The sequence below is a fragment of the Cetorhinus maximus genome, chromosome 2, assembly GCF_964194155.1.
Source record: "Cetorhinus maximus chromosome 2, sCetMax3.hap1.1, whole genome shotgun sequence".
Taxonomy (NCBI): domain Eukaryota; kingdom Metazoa; phylum Chordata; class Chondrichthyes; order Lamniformes; family Cetorhinidae; genus Cetorhinus; species Cetorhinus maximus.
This window is the reverse complement of record NC_135880.1, coordinates 227,602,327-227,622,309: the sequence shown is the minus strand read 5'-3', so window position 1 is coordinate 227,622,309 and position 19,983 is coordinate 227,602,327. Positions and strand designations below refer to the sequence as shown.

The 19,983-nt window shown below is 44.5% G+C and overlaps 1 protein-coding gene and 1 long non-coding RNA gene across 2 annotated transcripts in view; both read right to left on the bottom strand.

Annotated features, from left to right (window-relative positions):
* Nucleotides 1-19,983, bottom strand: part of LOC144671623 (uncharacterized) — a 1,108,978-nt gene that overhangs the window by 158,304 nt on the left and 930,691 nt on the right. The gene's annotated exons all lie outside the window — the stretch shown is intronic.
* The window catches only part of LOC144671578 (uncharacterized), a 66,867-nt gene that overhangs the window by 34,348 nt on the left and 12,536 nt on the right, over nucleotides 1-19,983 (bottom strand). The window contains exons 7-13 of the mRNA XM_078533538.1: nucleotides 15,895-15,915; nucleotides 9,512-9,564; nucleotides 8,027-8,234; nucleotides 6,841-6,987; nucleotides 4,457-4,577; nucleotides 3,179-3,291; nucleotides 1,908-2,037 (exon numbers count right to left, since the gene is read on the bottom strand). Coding sequence (XP_078389664.1) covers nucleotides 1,930-2,037; nucleotides 3,179-3,291; nucleotides 4,457-4,577; nucleotides 6,841-6,987; nucleotides 8,027-8,234; nucleotides 9,512-9,564; nucleotides 15,895-15,915 — 771 coding nt within the window. The 3' untranslated portion in view covers nucleotides 1,908-1,929. The remainder of the gene's footprint in view (nucleotides 1-1,907; nucleotides 2,038-3,178; nucleotides 3,292-4,456; nucleotides 4,578-6,840; nucleotides 6,988-8,026; nucleotides 8,235-9,511; nucleotides 9,565-15,894; nucleotides 15,916-19,983) is intronic.

Below are 19,983 nucleotides of genomic sequence, written 5' to 3'. Positions count from 1 at the left end.
AAGTCACCTGATAGCCACAGTCCGAATCACCCCGCTATCCACAGTCCGAATCACCCAGCTATCCACAGTCCGAATCACTCTGCTATCCACAGTCTGAATCACCCCGATATCCACAGTCTGAATCACCCCGATATCCACAGTCCGAATCACTCCGCTATCTACAGTCTGAATCACCCCGATATCCAGTCTGAATCACCCCGATATCCACAGTCTGAATCACCCCGATATCCACAGTCCGAATTACCCAGATATCCACAGTCCGAATCACTCCGATATCCACACTCCAAGTCACACTGATGTCCACAGCCTCAGTCACCCCGAGATCCACAGCCTCAGTCACCCTGAGATCCACAGCCTGTCACCCTGATATCCATAGACCAAGTCACCTGATAGCCACAGTCCGAATCACCCCGCTATCCACAGTCCGAATCACCCTGCTATCCACAGTCCGAATCACCCCGCTATCCACAGTCCGAATCACCCCGCTATCCACAGTCCGAATCACCCCGCTATCCACAGTCCGAATCACCCCGCTATCCACAGTCCGAATCACCCCGCTATCCACAGTCCGAATCACCCCGCTATCCACAGTCCGAATCACCCCGCTATCCACAGTCCGAATCACCCCGCTATCCACAGTCCGAATCACCCCGCTATCCACAGTCCGAATCACCCCGCTATCCACAGTCCGAATCACCCCGCTATCCACAGTCCGAATCACCCCGCTATCCACAGTCCGAATCACCCCGCTATCCACAGTCCGAATCACCCCGCTATCCACAGTCCGAATCACCCCGCTATCCACAGTCCGAATCACCCCGCTATCCACAGTCCGAATCACCCCGCTATCCACAGTCCGAATCACCCCGCTATCCACAGTCCGAATCACCCCGCTATCCACAGTCCGAATCACCCCGCTATCCACAGTCCGAATCACCCCGATATCCACAGTCCGAATCACCCCGCTATCCACAGTCCGAATCACCCCAATATCCAGTCTGAATCACCCCGCTATCCACAGTCCGAATCACCCCAATATCCAGTCTGAATCACCCCGCTATCCACAGTCCGAATCACCCCGCTATCCACAGTCCGAATCACCCCACTATCCACAGTCCGAATCACCCCAATATCCAGTCTGAATCACCCCGCTATCCACAGTCCGAATCACCCCAATATCCAGTCTGAATCACCCCGCTATCCACAGTCCGAATCACCCCAATATCCAGTCTGAATCACCCCGCTATCCACAGTCCGAATCACCCCGCTATCCACAGTCCGAATCACCCCAATATCCAGTCTGAATCACCCCGCTATCCACAGTCTGAATCACCCCGCTATCCACAGTCCGAATCACCCCAATATCCAGTCTGAATCACCCCGCTATCCACAGTCCGAATCACCCCGCTATCCACAGTCCGAATCACCCCAATATCCAGTCCGAATCACCCCGCTATCCACAGTCCGAATCACCCCGCTATCCACAGTCCGAATCACCCCAATATCCAGTCCGAATCACCCCGCTATCCACAGTCCGAATCACCCCGATATCCACAGTCCGAATCACCCCGCTATCCACAGTCCGAATCACCCCGATATCCACAGTCCGAATCACCCCAATATCCAGTCCGAATCACCCCGATATCCACAGTCCGAATCACCCCGCTATCCACAGTCCGAATCACCCCAATATCCAGTCCGAATCACCCCGCTATCCACAGTCCGAATCACCCCGATATCCACAGTCCGAATCACCCCAATATCCAGTCCGAATCACCCCGATATCCACAGTCCGAATCACCCCAATATCCAGTCCGAATCACCCCGCTATCCACAGCCTCAGTCACCCTGATATCCACAGCCTCAGTCACCCTGATATCCATAGGCTCAGCCACCCCGATACCCACAGTCTGAGTCACCCAGATATTGCTAATCTGTAATGAAATTTGTCTCCTCCATTTGTCGTTCGTACTGGAAAAGATCAGCCAAGTCTTCATCCATGTGTTCACTCATTTCTGTCAAGATCACGTCAAGCACCTGCAGAAGAGAGAAACCTGTCACTGTTGATTCAACCATGCCTGCCAGAAGCTGTCGTGTGTGGTGGGGCCTGCGTTTTCCCATGGATTCCTCATCTCTCAATCATCCCACTGGGAATTCTGAATAATTCTTTAACTTAGAGAAGGAAGTGAAAGAATCAGATGGAAGGGAACTGCCAGTGGCTACCAAGCCCAGCAATGTCTGCCAGCTAGCAATGCTTGAATAGGATAAATAATCCTGCCTGCAATTTCTAAATGTCCTGTGCAAAAAGTATTATGTTATGTCATTTAAGTCTCCATGGCGATGGACTTGCAGCGCAAAATTTCTCTTCATTTGTTGATCTCACTCAAAGCGACAGAAGATGATGTTAGGATTGAGATGGATACAGAGTTTGGAGTAGTATGGGGTGCACTTCTGAAGTTAGCGTTGAACCAGATTGATGGAATAAAACAGAGTAAACTTCATTCTGTACCTAACTCAGGTTAGATTAGCCCTGGGAGTGTTTGATGGGGACAGTGTAGAGGGAGCTTTACTCTGTATCTAACCCCGTGCTGTACCTGCCCTGGGAGTGTTTGATGGGGACAGTGTAGAGGGAGCTTTACTCTGTATCTAACCCCGTGCTGTACCTGTCCTGGGAGTGTTTGATGGGGACAGTATAGAGGGAGCTTTACTCTGTATCTAACCCCGTGCTGTACCAGCCCTGGGAGTGTTTGATGGGGACAGTGTAGAGGGAGCTTTACTCTGTATCTAATCCCGTGCTGTACCTGTCCTGGGAGAGTTTGATGGGGACAGTGTAGAGGGAGCTTTACTCTGTATCTAACCCCGTGCTGTACCTGTCCTGGGAGTGTTTGATGGGGACAGTATAGAGGGAGCTTTACTCTGTATCTAACCCCATGCTGTATCTGTCATGGGAGTGTTTGATGGGGACAGTGTAGAGGAATCAATCTGTTGGTTGTTGTTGATGGTGACGCTTGAAATTGGAAGTGTTTCATTCCTACATCCTTAAAAACCTAAAAACACAGAAGTCACAGATGTAAAAAAAATTACTAAGAGAAAAAGATACCTGGGCTTGCAGGAGGGCTTTGGGCAGGAGGGCCAAACAGGAAATACTGAAAATTATGTGTATGAAATTTGCACTCACCACTTCAGTGAAAGCCTTTGTGTGGTAATCCCTCAGCGCCACATTTTCAACAGTTAAATGATTATGTTGGGTAATGTTAAGGTATTGCCCCAAAAGAATGTCAAGCATCCAACCTGCAAAAGAGAATTGAGTTAATAACCAGCAACTCTTGTGATGAAATGAATGGAATATTCACAGCAAAGATGTTCGAGAATCCACCTGGTGGCAGCTGCGGCTCAGTGAGTTACACTCTCATCTCTGAGTCAGCATGCTGTAGGTTCAACTTCCACATGGTCTACAAGGGAGCCAAGGGTTGTGGGGCTGGCTGGAAAGTGGAGTTCAGGCCACAGTCAGATACCCATGATTGTATTAAATGGTGGAGCAGGCTTGAGGGACCAAATGGGTTACTCCTGTTCTTATCAGGTAGAGTGCAGTTGGAGCACACAGGATAATCAAATTGCACCAACATAACTCATTTTGAAGACAATGTCTGTTTGCTATTTTTCTATTTCCATTATAAATTCCTATGTCCACATCTGTAATGGAAGCTTCCTGTGTGGATGTGTCATTGTAAGTACATCCTCCTACCAATGCTGGCTCAAGGTCTAACAGCTTGTTCAGCCTGGCCTGCTTTTTTATATATTCATTCATGGGATGGGGGTCACTGGCAAGGCCAGGATTTATTACCCATACCTCGAGAAAGTGTTGGTGAGCAGCCTTCTCCAATACAGCTGAGAGGCTTGCTTGGCCATTTCAAAGGGCAGTCAAGGGTCAAGTGAATGAAGTCGCATGTAGGCCAGAGTGGCTCAGGACAGCAAATCTTCTTCTCTAAAGAATATTTATGAACCAGATTGAGTATTATGACAATCCAGTAGTTACTGATTCTGGTTTTTATGCCACATTTATTTAGAACACAGACTTGCACAAGCACTCACATGACACTGCCCCTGTCGGCATTAGTTTAAATAGAAATCACCCCCATTCCTTTCAGATTCTCTCTTCCTTTTCACACAGCTGAGAGGTTTGAATCTCCTGGCTCTTCTTGGATTTTGCAAAAGTTGCTTAGTAATTGGCTCCAAGAAGATATACCAGGAGGGGTTTCATCAGCTCATGAATTTTCCTTTCTCGGGAAACCTTTGACCTCTGACTAAGCAGGCTGTGTGTGGGTGGGGGTGAGGGTGGAGGCAGGAATGAGGGTGGAGACATGTCCTGTCACTCTGTGCTCAGTGCACTTGTACTCATTGCACAGTCATCTTAAGGATGATACTGTGTGTGGATATGCAGAGTAGAACAACTCACTGTCTAATAGCCTGTCCAGTTCAACCTTTTCAGAGAATGCTCTCCCCTGGTTCCCTATAACCTTCAACAGATTCTCCAGAAGGAACATGTCAATCAGTTTCTTGCCGGCATATGTCGTGATCTGCATGAAAATATATGTAAATTATTAGGCTCTGAAAACGCTTGTGTTACTAATTACTGTAAACCACTGATGTACCTTCATCTCATTTCCATCTCCCATTTGACAATTTTATGATTCCACCATCTCCTTTATAGAGATTGTCCTTCCCCAGCCAAAGCTAATTCCAACTCAACACCAATATCTTAACAGTTTCTTCACGTAGTACCTAACAGAGTTCCAGTGTTCTCTATCAATAAACCACAGCTATCTTCACGTCACCTGAAAAGGGCACATGGAGGTGGGGCCCAACTGGATCTTGGTCTGGACTCCTGAAGATTTTCAAAATAACTCCTGCATCCTTTCATCCCCTTATAATTAACAGGACACCAAAATGTAGCTTACGGAGGTGAATACAGGAACAGACGTTGGTCCCATGAACATGTTACCAATCCACTTTAGGAAGGATGTTAAGGCCTTGGAGATGGTGCAGGGGAGGCTTTCTAGAATGTCAGGGTGAGAGATTTCAATTATGTGGGGAGCCTGGAGAAGCTGGGCTTGATTTCCTTAAGGCAGAAAAGGTTAAGAGGAGGTTTAATAGAGGTGTCCAAAATTATGAAGGGCTTTGATAGAGTAAATAGGGAATAAGTTGTTTTGAGTGGCAGAAGAGTTGGTAACCCGAGGAGACAGATTTAAAGTGATTGCAAAGAGAACAGGGAGCACATGAGGAAACATTTTTATTTGGGCAGCGAGTTGTTATGATCAGGAATGTGCTGCCTGAAAGGGTGGCGGAAGCAGATTCAACTGTAACATGCGAAGTGAATTTGATAAGCACTTGAGAGAAAAATATTACAGGGCTACAAAGAGCAGGGGAGTGAGATTAATTGGGTAAGCCTATCAAAGAGCCAGCATAGACATGATGGGCTCAATGGCCTCCTCTAGACTTTGTGATTTTAATTAGATCATGGCTGATCTGGAACTGAACCCGATTTACTCATCCTTGTTCCATATGCTTTGATAGTCATTCCCAAAAACCTATCAGTCTCAGACTTGAAAGCTCTAACTGGCTCCCAGCATGGCAGCCTTTTGGAAAAGACTGCTCCAGGTTTCCACCATGCTTTTGTGAAAAGGAGCTGAGTTTGCAACAGCTCCCCCACTACCTTCTGCAGCTACTGAACAGGCAACACTGACTGCTTTGTGTGGCCTCTCTCTTAAAGCAGCCCATGACAATCACTCCCTAGTGATATGGGCACTCAACCAGTTTATTTAAAATAGATGGTCTCTCCCTGACCCCACAAATACTGGCTAAATCAGCACTGGAGTGGATCATGGTGTTTACACTGCGATTAAAAACCTGTGGATTTTTGGGTTCTCTAATTCTCCATTGCTTTTTGCTGGCTTCTTGCTATCTCTGATTCTTTCTGTGCTATTGCTCCTGTTGCCTTCCCCACTAAGTAATTCCTGGTCCATACCAAAAGGTTTAAATACTTACCCTCTCTTTTCATCTCTTTCTTCTCTTCCCAATTTCACCCTGTTGCGTTCTAAAGGCATAGTCTCCTGCTGATTCACTGATGATGCAGCTCAACAGAAGTTCGAGGAACAGCACCTAATTCTCCAGTTCGACACCACAGCTTTCTGGACTCAACACTGAGTTCAATATTTTCAGACCATAATCTTGGCACCAATTGTTTCAGATGGGATCGTTTACATCTCATCCTGACACATCTTTTGCTTCTTTACATGTCCCATTACCATACCAATTTGCCTTTCACCATCATCCCTTTTGTCATTAGTCTCTCCTGTCTTCCACATGTCAAAGACCTTCCTTTTTGTTCCTTCTTTGGTCCAGGTTTTTCCCTGCTTCTGTACATGCTTAAAATTAGTTAGACTTTTAACTTTTTGCCAGTTCTAACCAAAGGTCACAAACCTTAAATGTTAACTCTGTTTCTCTCTCCACAGATGCTGCCTGACTCCCACAGTACCTCATTCAAATGGCTATTGTTCTTATGTGAGCCTTACAGGAATTATCAACCATTTGACCACAGTCAGGCCCAAACTTGCCCTGACAACCATGCATGCATCTTTGCCAATGGACAATTATACCAAGCGAGCTGGTGACTATAACTGTATAGTCCAGTGCTAAGCCAGGCTGACTACTTACCCACAATCAGAGCAGAAGTACACTGGATAACTTTTTAATAAATACTTTTACAATAATAATTTAAATGCGAAACAAACAATCACAATCACTGTGATCTAACAGACAACTCCCTGGTCCTTCACTTACTGCCTGCTTCTGCTGTTCATATATTTCAGTGTCATATTCGCTCAGCAGTAACATTGCAACATTCCTCATTTCCTCATCCAGTACCTCTGGCAGGATTTCTTCCTGTAGGATTCCCTCTAGCAATGTCTCACATACAGCTTCTTTCACCTGTGGGTTTGAAAACAATTATAAATTCTTGAGAGCACCTCAGAGCAGATCTACATAGCAAACAAGGAATCAGGCTAAATACAGTGTTTTATTTATCAAGCTCCTCAGAAATATTTTAAACAGCTTCAATACAATGATATACTGTGAAGTGCAGTCTCTGTTGTTCTGTAGGAAAATTCTGCAGCCATTCTGCATCAGCAACATCCCACAAGCTGCAGTGAATGAATAGTCAATTATACTGTTTCTGATGGTGTTGGTTAAAGGAAGAATATTAGGCTAAGGAGAATTCCTCCTCTCCTGCCATCAGTGGCAGGGTGCGTTTAAACATCAGCCTCGGTAACATTCTCACCACTGAATCAGCAGTTACTGGTATATGCCACCATGCACACGCACACATAATATTATATATACACACCATATATAGTGCAACATTGATGGAGTGCTGCACTGCTGGTGGTGCCGTCTTTTGGATGAATGGTAAACAGAGGCAATCCCATGGTGTTATCTGAAAAACAACAGGGGAGTTCTGGCCAATATTTCTCTCTCAACCAGCAATACCATCTCACTGTTTACACACTGTAATGTGTAAGTTGGCTGCTGCATTTCCCTATATTGGAACAGTGACTGCACTACAGCTAATGGAGTACTTTTGAAAAGTATTTTGGGATATGTAGCTATCTAGCTATTATAACTACATAAATGCAAGTTATTTCTCTGAACAGGCTCACAAACTATGGATTGATGTCTTAATGAAGCTGATCTTGGGATAATGCCCAAAGTTTGTTAATACATTTACTGCAGATTGACATGCACACTGAATGTGCACACGTCTCAGTGCCCAGAGGAAAATACCCAAGTAACATTGTGACAGTGCCAGTTAAGTGAGACCAAACTCACTTATTCAACATGTTACTTGGCTGTCAATGATTCTTATACACGGTAGTATCACTCAGGGCAATTTGAGAAATCAATGTTTCATTATGAGATGAATTTCACTTTAAACAGGAAATGTAACACAAGGTTATTCAGTGACACCCACAAGCTGTGGCACCATTGGCTCAATCGTTTCCGCCATTACTTCTGTCAGAGATTCATTGATGGCTGTGGTGGTCAGGTGTTTTCTGACAAGCTCCTCAACAACCCTTCGGATCAATCCCACAGTCAGCTCACTGACTATCTCCTCCAGGAGTGTGTTTAATACTGATACAGCTGGTTGCTGCTTGAATACATCCAGTTTAACTGTCTGTCTGAAAAATACAAACAGCGGCTGATGAAATTATATCAGAACATCACAACAACACAAGATAATAAGGGATGAATGGTCATGTGAGGGATTCATCTATCCAGAGAAATTTATATCAGCTACAATATGAGAGGAGCAGTATTCAACGAACACTGCATATGCAGTGCAGCAACAGCAACTTACATTTTAATAGCACCTTTAATATAGTAAAATGTCCCAAGGTGCTTCACAGGAGTATTATCAAACTAAAACTGACAGCAAGTCATGTAGGGAGATATTAGGACAGGTGACCGAAAACTTGGTGAAAGAGATTAAGTTTGAAGAAGCATTGTAAAGGAAGAAAGTGAGGTAGAGAGTTATAGAGAGGTTTAGGGAGGGAATTCCAGAACTAGACAATTGAAGGCACTGCTGCCAATGGTGGAGCGATTAAAATCGATGATGCTCAAGAACCCAAAATTGGAGGAGCACAGATATCTTGGAGGGTTATAAGACTGAAGGTTACAAAGATGGGCAGGGTGCAAGGGCAGGAAAGGATTTGAAAACGAGGATGAGAATTTTATAATCAAGGGGCTATACCAGTCCCTAAGCAGACTCAATTCACACTTATGCAGATCCTATAATTTAGGTACAGCCCACCCCCAGAGTCCAGCTAAATCTGGCTCCAGGGAAGTATGGAGTCCTTGCAGGAGGGAGTCTCACACTCCACTTCACTCTGGATTCAGGTTGAGCCGCCAACTCTGGAATTATATTCCACAAGGTTAGCCTTGATGTGACATTGAAACCTTATAATGCAAATTCACCAGCATTTCTGGCAAGCGTTCGTATTGTAAGAGCTTACAGGTTAGAGTTGGTACAGTTCGAGGTGTCAGCTCAGTCAGTGGTAGCACTCTCAGTTGAGTCGAAAGATTGTGGATTCAAGTCCCATTCCAGAGACTCAATCCCAGGTTGATACTTCAGGGCAATGCTGAGGGAGTAGAGGTGCTATCTTTCAGATAAGGTGTTAAAATTGAGGTCTTGTCTGCCATATAAGTTGGTCATAAGAGATGCCATGACGCGACTTGTGTCCTGACCAATTTTTAGTGCTCAACCAACAATGCTAAAACAGGTGAACTGGCCATTATCTTGTTTTAATGTTTCTGGGGCCTTGCTGTGTTCAAAGTAGCTGCTATGTTTCCTACATTACAGCAAAATTATTTCAATGACTGTAAGGTGCTCTGGGACATCCTGAGGTCATGGACATGCTATATAAGTGCAAGTCTTTCTTTCTTTCATCATACTCACTGTAGCTTTCTCTTGGTGTGGAAATGCTTCCTAGTTGGGGAATATATAGGACACTGGAAAAAAATACATTTAATTAAAAACAGCAGCTTTTGCAAACTTTACAATATCTAATGCTCTGAGATAAAGAGCAGCTTCTGCAGCCAAGCACTCTCAAACTTGAGTCACCCTGAGCATTAGGTGAAATACAAAGCTAGTACATAGCCCTGAATGATAGACTCCACCTGCTTGGTTAAACTATCATAGTCAACATAAGAGGTAAGAGATGGATCAGTTTGTTACACAAGGTAGCTTCTACAATAATTTCCCTGCAGTGCTCTCTCCTGGAGTACCGAGTCTTTCTGGATCCTGCTAGATTTCCTGTGCCTCATCCCAATGATTACCCTTCATTCCAAAGCCTGCACAGTGGTGCTCAGGGTGAGCCCAATTTCATCAACATATGATTTCCTGATGTGCACAATATTCAGCAGGGGAGGCAATCTGGATCGGGGTGCTGCGCAAGAGTGCTGTGTTTGGCTGCAGTAGAGAGCTTCAGTTGGAGAGTGGTGACTGAGGGAATTTAAGGGTTAAATTAAGGGTTAAATTCTATCTAAAGTCTTTCTTTAATTTAGCAATTAACTAAAAGTTGTTGTTAGGGTTGGAAGGAAATGAGTTTTAGACCAGAGAGGAGAGGCCAACGAGAGCGGTATAAAAGGGTGCGAGAAACAGAGGCTGAGACCGGAGAGGGGAGGTGTACCTTCAAGGCCTTCAGGCAATGGAGTTCGAAGTAACATCACAATTCAAAAAGTGACGCGACGCAGGGGAGGCACCCGATTGGTAAGTAGGGTCAGGTAAGTACTTCTACTTTTTCTATTAATTAAACTGCTGCGGTCCATTAGCTTAAACAAAATAAGGAGGACTTTGGACTGTAGTGGGAGTGTTTGGAGTAGAATAAGGCCCCTAGCATAGCTAGTATTCTTTAAAGGGAGTAACTAACGAGCTTAATCGAAAGGGAAGTCATGGCAGCAGAGCTCACACCCGTGATATGCTCCTCCTGTACTAAGTGGGAAGTCATGGACACTTCCAGTGTCCTTGGCGACCATGTGTGCAGGAAGTGTGTTCAGCTACAGCTACTGGCTACCCGCATTTTAGAGCTGGAGCTGCGGGTAGATTCACTGTGGAGCATCCATGATGCTGAGATTGTTGTGGGCAGCACGTTCAGTGAGGTGGTCACACCGCAGGTAAAGACTGAACAAGCAGAAAGGGGACGGGTGACCTCCCGGCAGAGGAGAGGAAGGCAGGTAGTGCAGGAGTCCCCTCTGACAGATAGACCATTTTGGATACTGTTGGGGGAGATGACTTCTCAGGGGAAAGCAGCAGGAGCCAAGTCCATGGTACCATGGGTGGCTCTGCTGCAAGGAGAATGGCAGGGCTATACTGACAGGGGATTCAATAGTAAGGGGAACAGGCAGGCGTTTCTGCAAAAGAGACTCCAGGATGGTATGTTGCCTCCCTGGTGCCAGGGTCAAAGATGTCTCAGAGAGGCTGCAGGGCATTCTGAAGGGGGAAGGTGAATAGTCAGTGGTTGTGGTGCATATTGGTACCAACAACATAGGTAAAAAAAGGGATGAGGTCCTACAAGCTGAATATAGGGAGTTAGGACGTAAATTATAAAGTACGACCTCAAAGGTACTAATCTCAGGATTACTACCAGTGCCACGTGCTAGCGAGAGTAGAAATAACAGGATATATCAGATGAATACCTAGCTGAAGAAACGGTGTAGTGGGGAGGGATTCAGATTCCTGCGGCATTGGGACCTGTTCTGGGGAAGGTGGGACCAGTACAACAGGACGGGCTGCATCTGGGCAGGACTGGGACCAATGTCCTCGGGGTGGTGGGGGGTGGGGCTGTGTTTGCTAGTGCAGACGGGGAGGATAGAAACAAAAGACAGAAAAGTAAGAAGCAAAAGTGGAAGGCAGAAAAAACGAGGGCGAGAAACAAATGATGTTATACTGCAAAATAAAGCTAAGATGACTAACAAGGTTAAAAAGACAAGTCTAAAGACATTGTATCTTAATGCATGGAGCATTCGCAATAAAATAGATGAATTAACAGTGCAAATAGATATAAACGGTTATGATACAGTTGCAATTACAGAGACATGGCTGCAGGATGACCAAGAATGGGAACTGAACATTCAGGGGTATTCAATATTTAGGAAGGACAGACAAATAGGGAAAGAAGGTGGGATAGCACTTTTAGTAAAGGAGGAAATCAATGCAATAGTGAGGAAGGATATTGGCTCAGAAAATCATGATGTGGAATCTGTTTGGGTGGAGATAAGAAACATCAAGGGGCAGTTGGTGGGGGTAGTCTATAGGCCCCCAAACAGTAACGAAGATGTAAAGAAAAGCATTAAACAGGAAATTAGAGATGCAATAAGGGCACAAATGTAATCATGGGTGACTTTAATCTACATATAGATTGGACAAACCAAACTAGCAATAATACTGTGGAGGAGGATTTCCTGAAGTGTGCATGATGGCTTTTTAGACCAATACGTTGAGGACCAGCTAGAAAGCAGGCCATCCTAGACTGGGTATTGTGCAATGAGAAAGTATTAATTAACAATCTTGTGTGGGGTCCCTTGGGGAAGAGTGACCATAAAATGATAGAATTGTTCATTAAGATGGAGAGTGACGAAGTTGAATCCAAAACTAGGGTCCTGAATCTAAATAAAGGGAGCTATGAGGGTATGAGGTGCAAGTTGGCAATGATGGATTGGGGAACCTTACTAAAAGGGTTGATGGTGGATAGGCAATGGCTAATATTTAAGGAAAGCATGCATGAGTTACAACAATTATTCATTCCTGTCTGGCGCAAAAATAAAGCAGGAAAGGTGGCTCAACCATGGTTACAAAAGAAATTAGAGACATATAAAATTGCCAGAAAAAGCAGCAAACCTGAGGATTGGGAGCAGTTTAGAATTCAAAAAAATGGACAAAAAGATTGATCAAGAAGGGGAAAATGGAGTATGAGAGTAAACTTGCAGGGAACATGAAAGCTGACAGTAAAAGCTTCTATAAATATGTGAAGAGAAAAAGATTAGCAAAGACAAATGTAGGTCCCTGTCAGAAATGGGGGAAATTATAATGGCGAACAAAAAAATGGCAGAAGAATTGAACACATATTTTGGTTCTGCCTTCGCAAAAGAGGACACAAATAATTTCCCAGAAATGTTAGGGAACCAAGGGTCCAGTGAGAGGGAGGAATTGAAGAAAATCAGTATTAGTATAAAAATGGTGCTAGAGAAATTAATGGGGTTAAAGGCTGAAAAATCTACAGGGCCTGATAATCTACATCCCAGAGTACTAAATGAAATAGCCCTGGAAATACTGGATGCATTGGTGGTCATCTTCCAAAATTCTATAGACTCTGGAGCAGTTCCTACAGATTGGAGGGTGGCAAATGTAACCCCATTATTTAAAAAAGGAGGGAGAGAAAAAGCAGAGAATTACAGACCAGTTAGCCTAACATCAGTAGTGGGGAAAATGCTAGAGTCCATTATAAAAGACATGGTAACAGAACACTTGGAAAGCATTAACGGGATTAGACAAAGTCAGCATGGGTTTATGAAAGGGAAATCATGCTTAACTATCTACGAGAGTTTTTTGAGGATGTAACTAGTAGAATAGTTAAGGGAGAACCAGAGGATGTGGTGTATTTGGATTTCAAGAAGGCTTTTGATAAGGTCCCACATAAGAGGCTAGTGGGCAAAATAAAAGCACATGGGATCGGGGGTAATATACTGGCATGGATTGAGAATTGGTTCTCGGACCACAGAGTGTGGGAATAAATGGGTCTTTTTCTGGATGGCAGGTGGTGACTATAAATGTATACCGCAGGGATCAGTGCTTGGGCCCCAGCTATTCACAATTTATATAATAGACTTAGATGAGGGAACCAAATGCAATATTTCTAAGTTTGCTGATCACACAAAACTGGGCGGGGTTGTGAGGAGGATGCAAGGAGGCTTCAGGGCGATTTAGACAAGTTGTGTGTGTGGGCAGACACATGGCAGATACAGTATAAGGTGGATAAATGTGAAGTTATACGCTTCAGTGTGAAAAACAGAAAGGCAGGGTATTAGTTAAATGGTGATATATTGGGAAATGTGGGTGTACAAAGGGATCTGGGTGTCCTTGTACACCAGTCAATGAAAGTAAACAAGCAGGTGTAGCAAGCAATTAGGAAGGCAAATGGTATGTTGGCCTTCATTGCAAGAGGATTTGAGTTCAGAAGTAGGGATGTCTTACTGCAGTTATACGGGGCCTTGCAGAGACCATACCTGGAGTATTGTTTGCAATTTTGGTCTCCCTACCTAAGAAAGGATATACTTGCCATGGAGGGAATGCAGCAAAGGTTCACTCGGCTGATACTGGAAATGGAAGGGCTGTTTTATGAGGAGAGATTGGTTCAACAGGGCCTGTATTCACTAGAGTTTAGAAGAACAAGAAGGGATCTGATTGAAACACATAAAATTCTAACAGAGCCAGACAGACTATATGCAGGGAGGATGTTTCCCCTGGTTGGGGAGTCTAGAATCAGGGGTCACAGTCTCAGAATATGGGGACTGATTTCCTCACACAGAGGGTGGTCAACCTGTGGAATTCTCTACCACAGAGGCTGTGGAAGCTGGGTCACTGAATATATTCAAGAAAGAAATTGATCATTTTTTGGATATTAGGGGCATCAAGGGGTATGGAGAGAAAGCGGGAATATGACGTTGAGATAGAGGATCAGCCATGATCATATTGAATGGCGGCGTAGGTACGAAGGGCCGAATGGCCTACTCCTGCTCCTAGTTTCTGTTTCGTCAGGCCAAGTGTGGTGTTATCACACTGGCTGAGGTTCAGCACACAGCAGTCACCAGCATCCAAACCCAAGGTTTTCCAGACCTGTGTGACTCAGGACCACACGTTACTGCGTTTTGCAGCTAGTCTCCCTCCCCTTACCCTCAGCTAGTCTCCCTCCCCTCCCCTCAGCTAGTCTCCCTCCCCTGCCCTCAGCTAGTCTCCCTCCCCTTACCCTCAGCTAGTCTCCCTCCCCTTACCCTCAGCTAGTCTCCCTCCCCTTACCCTCAGCTAGTCTCCCTCCCCTTACCCTCAGCTAGTCTCCCAACCCTCCCCTCAGCTAGTCTCCCTCCCCTTACCCTCAGCTAGTCTCCCTCCCCTCCCCTCAGCTAGTCTCCCTCCCCTTACCCTCAGCTAGTCTCCCTCCCCTCCCCTCAGCTAGTCTCCCTCCCCTTACCCTCAGCTAGTCTCCCAACCCTCCCCTCAGCTAGTCTCCCTCCCCTTACCCTCAGCTAGTCTCCCTCCCCTTACCCTCAGCTAGTCTCCCTCCCCTTACCCTCAGCTAGTCTCCCTCCCCTTACCCTCAGCTAGTCTCCCTCCCCTTACCCTCAGCTAGTCTCCCTCCCCTTACCCTCAGCTAGTCTCCCTCCCCTTACCCTCAGCTAGTCTCCCTCCCCTTACCCTCAGCTAGTCTCCCTCCCCTTACCCTCAGCTAGTCTCCCTCCCCTTACCCTCAGCTAGTCTCCCTCCCCTTACCCTCAGCTAGTCTCCCTCCCCTTACCCTCAGCTAGTCTCCCTCCCCTTACCCTCAGCTAGTCTCCCTCCCCTCCCCTCAGCTAGTCTCCCTCCCCTTACCCTCAGCTAGTCTCCCTCCCCTTACCCTCAGCTAGTCTCCTTCCCCTTACCCTCAGCTAGTCTCCCTCCCCTCCCCTCAGCTAGTCTCCCTCCCCTTACCCTCAGCTAGTCTCCCTCCCCTGCCCTCAGCTAGTCTCCCACCCCTTACCCTCAGCTAGTCTCCCTCCCCTCCCCTCAGCTAGTCTCCCTCCCCTGCTTTTTCTCCACAGAGCTGCTATTTTTTTCTATTTGGGTAATGATGCAATTCCCTTTTGAAAGTCCAATTGATGCTGCCTCCGCCACACTTGCAGGCAATGCTTTCCAGAACCTAACTACTCGCTGCGTAAAAACATTTCCCCTCACGTCACCTTTTGCCATTCACCTCAAATTGAGGTCCTCTCATTCTTGGTCCTTCTGCCTATGGTAATGTTTCTCTCCATCTACTTAGTCCAGACCCTTAATGATTTTGAATACCTCCATCAAATCTCCTCTCAACCTTCTCTTCTCTAAGGAGAACAATCCCAGCTTCTCCAATCTATCCACTTAACTGAAGTCCGTTATCCCTGAAATAATTCTTGTAAGTCTTTTCTGCATCTTCTCCTAATGCCTTCACAGCTTTCCTGAAGCGTGGTGCCCAGAATGCAATACTCCAGTGGAGGCCAAACCAGTGTTTTTCCCCTAACTTCCCTACTATTGTAGAAACCAAAAATGCTGGAAACCTTCAGCGGGTCTGGCAGCATCTGTGGAGAGAGAAACAGAATTAACGTTTCAAGTTGAATATGACTCTTCAGAACTGGTGTCATATTTGACTGTCAAGAAGATATAATAATTCTCATAATGTTATTGGAATTTATTGTAAAATAGTGGTATGTGTGTCTGTGAGAGATTTAATTGGGTTAAAGGCAACTGGTCTGAAGGTTTTGATGTTTTAGAAGATGAGCTGGGTTTGAAATGTTAAATGGGTAAACATAAGTGTCAAGGGAATATCTGCATTTTTAAATAAACCAGGCTAGATTGTTTTCAGAAAAGTGAGTAAAATGTGTCACCTAGCCAGGTGAAATTCAGAAACAGAGTGTTTATTTTTTTCCAAAGATTACTGGCAAAACCTAGTACTATGAGAGATTTTTATCAGAAAGGTAAAGTCCAAAGACAGAGGCTTCCCGGCCCCGACATGGGTGGGACCCGCCGCGGGTGAGGCAGTGCCCCAGCCAGGAGTTCATTGACTTGTGGCGGGACTGGAAGATCTCGGCAGCGGGCGGGTGAGGAAAATCCCGCCAATAGTTAAACAATGGGAATTTGCATTCAAAGGGGAAAACATGTATAAAGGAGCGAAGGCTGTGTGTAAGGGTAGGCATTTTGGAATCTAACAAGTGTGAAAGTCCTTCAGCATCTACGGCTCAAGCTGCTGTCTACAACAAACTGAAGTGAAGGAAACTCACTTTGAATTGAATTGTCAGATTATCATGTTTCTTTGCCTGAGTCTTTTAAAATCTGTGTGTCTTGCTGTTGCCTTAACGAAAGTGTAACTGGGAGTCAGATTAATTAGGGGATTTAGAAGTTATTATCGTGGTAATTTGTAGACTAAAATCATTTCTCTTAGTAATAAATGTTTAATCTAGTTTTGTAAAAACCTATAAGACTTGGTGGTCTTATTACTACTGAAATCAAGTCACACATCTCAAATTTACACAAATTACAAAACAAGTTGTGGCAGTTATTTCAAGTTTCCTTCTGGGATTTGAACAACTCAGCATTTACCATCAGCTGTGCCACAACACGACTGAAAACATTAACCCTTTTTCTCTCTCCACAGGTGCCGCCAGGCCTGCTGAATATTTCCAGCATTTTCTGTTTTTATTTGAGACTTCCAGCTTTTGTTATTCCCTGGTTTTGTACTCTGCTTCTATTTATAAAACCCAGGATCCCATAAGCCTAATTACCTACTTTCTCAGCCTGCCCTGTCACCATCAACAATTTGTGCACATGCATCCTTGGATCATTTGTTCCTGCAGCCATTTTAGAATGTTATCCTATATTTCATATTGCCTCTCCTCATTCTTCCTAACAAAATGTATCACTTTACAATTCTCTGATTAAATCTCATCTGCCACTTATCCGCCCATTCCACCAACTTGTTTTATGTCCTCTTGAAGTCTATCTTTATCCTGATTACAGTTCAAAATACTTCCATGTTTTGTGCCATCTGCAAATGTTGGAATTGTGCCCTGCACACCCAAGTCTAGGTCATTAATATAGATCAAGAAAATCAGCCTAATACCGACCCCACTGTGTACCCTCCTCCAATCTGAAAAACAATCACTTTGATGACAAGCCTGTTTTGTGGTACTTTGTTAAATATCTTTTGGAAGGCCATATACATCACACCAACCTCATTATTCCATCATAAAACTCAAGCAAATTAATAACATTTTCCTTTTAACAAATCCGTGCCAACTATACTTAATTAATTCACAATTTTCCAAGTGACTGTTAATTTTGAAATACAATATCATTTCTAAAAGATTCCCTACTACCGAGGTAAATCCAAGGTCTCTAGTTGCTGGGCTTATTCTTACACCCTTTTTTGAACAAGGGTGTAATATTTGCAGTCTCCGGCCCTCTAGCACCAACCCTGCATCTAAAGAGGACTGGAAGATTGTGGCCAGTGCCTCTGTAATTTTCACCCTTGCCTCCCTCAGTGCCCTTGCATGCATCCCATCTGGTCCTAGTGACATAGCAACTTACAGCCAGACTTTCTAATACCTCCTCCTATCAAATTTAGCCCATCCAGTGTCTCAACGACTTCCTCTCCCACTATGGCTTTGCAGTATCTTTTTCCTTGGTAAAGGTAGATGCAAAGTATTCATGGCTAATACCTTAGCCATGTACATTGCCTCCATGCATAGACCCCTTTTTGATTCCTAATCAGCTCCACCTCTCCTCTTCCTACCCTTTTGGATTACCTTTTGTTTATCTGCCAGTTTCTTCTCATGCTCTCTCTTTGCTTCTCATTTTCCCTTTTGAACTTTCTATATTCAGCCCAGTTCTACTTGTATTATAACCTGATATATGTCAAACACCCCCTTTTTATGTTTTATCTTACTCTCCATGTCTTTTATATCCAGGAGACTTTAATTTTGTTTGTCCTACCTTTCCCTCTCATGGGAATGTACCTTGACTGTACCAGGGCTATTTGATTATTTACTCTTTTAAAGGCAGCCCATTGTTCCACTTTTGCCTGCCATTCATTGATTCCAATTTACCTTGGCCAGATCAGTTCTCACCCCGCTGAAATTGACCCTCCCCCAGTTAATTATTTTTACTCTGGATTGCTGTCTGTCCTTTTCTATAGCTAACCAAAACCTGATCATACTATGATCACTGTTCCCTAAATGTGCCCCTACTGATACTTGATCCACCTCATTCCCAGGAATGGATCCAGCAATGTCTCCATGCTTCCTGGGCTGGACACACTGATCTAGAAAAGTCTCCTGAACACATTTCAGAAATTCTTCCCCTGAACTGCCATTTACACGATTATTATCCCAGTCAATATTAGGATAATTGAAGTCTCCCATTAATACGACTCTATAGTTTTTATACATCTCTAATTTCCTTTCAAATCTGTTTTTCTATATCCTTCCCACTAGGTGATGACCAAAGAATAAGTCCAATAGTCTAACTGTTAGACTGTACTTGAGCACCGTGTACAGTTCTGGTCTCCATGTACCTTGGTTAGACTGCACATGAAGTACTGTGTGCAAAAAGGGATATAGAGGCACCAGATAAAAGAGATTTACAAAGGATGATAACAGACTGAGAGATTATAACTATCAGGAAATTCTGAAAAGGCAAAGGATCTTTTCTCCAGAAAAGGTTGAAGAGGGACCTGATAGGATCTTTAAAACTATGATGGGGTTTGATAGGGTAGACAGAAAGAAGGTATTTCCATTTGTGGGAGACTAAAATGGGGAGGCCATAAATATATGATAGTCACGAATAAATCAAATAGGGAATTACGAGAAACCTCTTTACCCTGAAAGTGGTGAGAATGTAGAACTCTGCCACAGGGAGTGGTTGAGGTGAATAGCACAGGGGAAGCTAGATAAACATATAAGGGAGAATGGAATAGAAGGATGTGTAGATAGGATTGGGAGGAGGCTCATGTGGAACATAAACACCAGAATAGACCAGTTGAGAAAATGGCCGGTTACCATGCTGTAAAATTCTATGGAACTTATACAAATTATTTAATGACAATCATCCTTTTACCTGGATTGTGCAGCATTTTTAACAGTAGAATTGGGCACAGTACCTTAGTGTAACACAAAAACAAAAAATGCTGGAAAAACTCAGCAGGTCTGACAGCATCTGTGGAGAGAAAGACAGATTTAACATTTTGAGTCCATATGACTCTTCTTCAGAGCTAAGGGGAGTAGAAATGTGGTGAAATATATTCTGTATAAGGGGGGACGGGACAGGTGAAGCTGGATAGAAGGTCAGTGATAGGTGGAGGCAAAGGAGAGATTGCAAAAGGTGTCTCTCGTCTGGACCTGAAAAAATTTATCAATTTTACTTCCAATTTCCACCCCTCCATCACTTTCACATGGTCCATCTCTGACACTTCCCTCCCCTTCCTTGATCTCTCTGTCTCAATTTCTGGTGAAAGACTGTCTACCAATATTCATTACAAGCCTACCGACTCCCACAGCTACCTCGACTACAGCTCCTCACACCCCGCTTCCTATAAAGACTCCATCCCATTCTCTCAGTTCCTTTGCCTCCGTCGCCTCTGTTCTGATGATGCC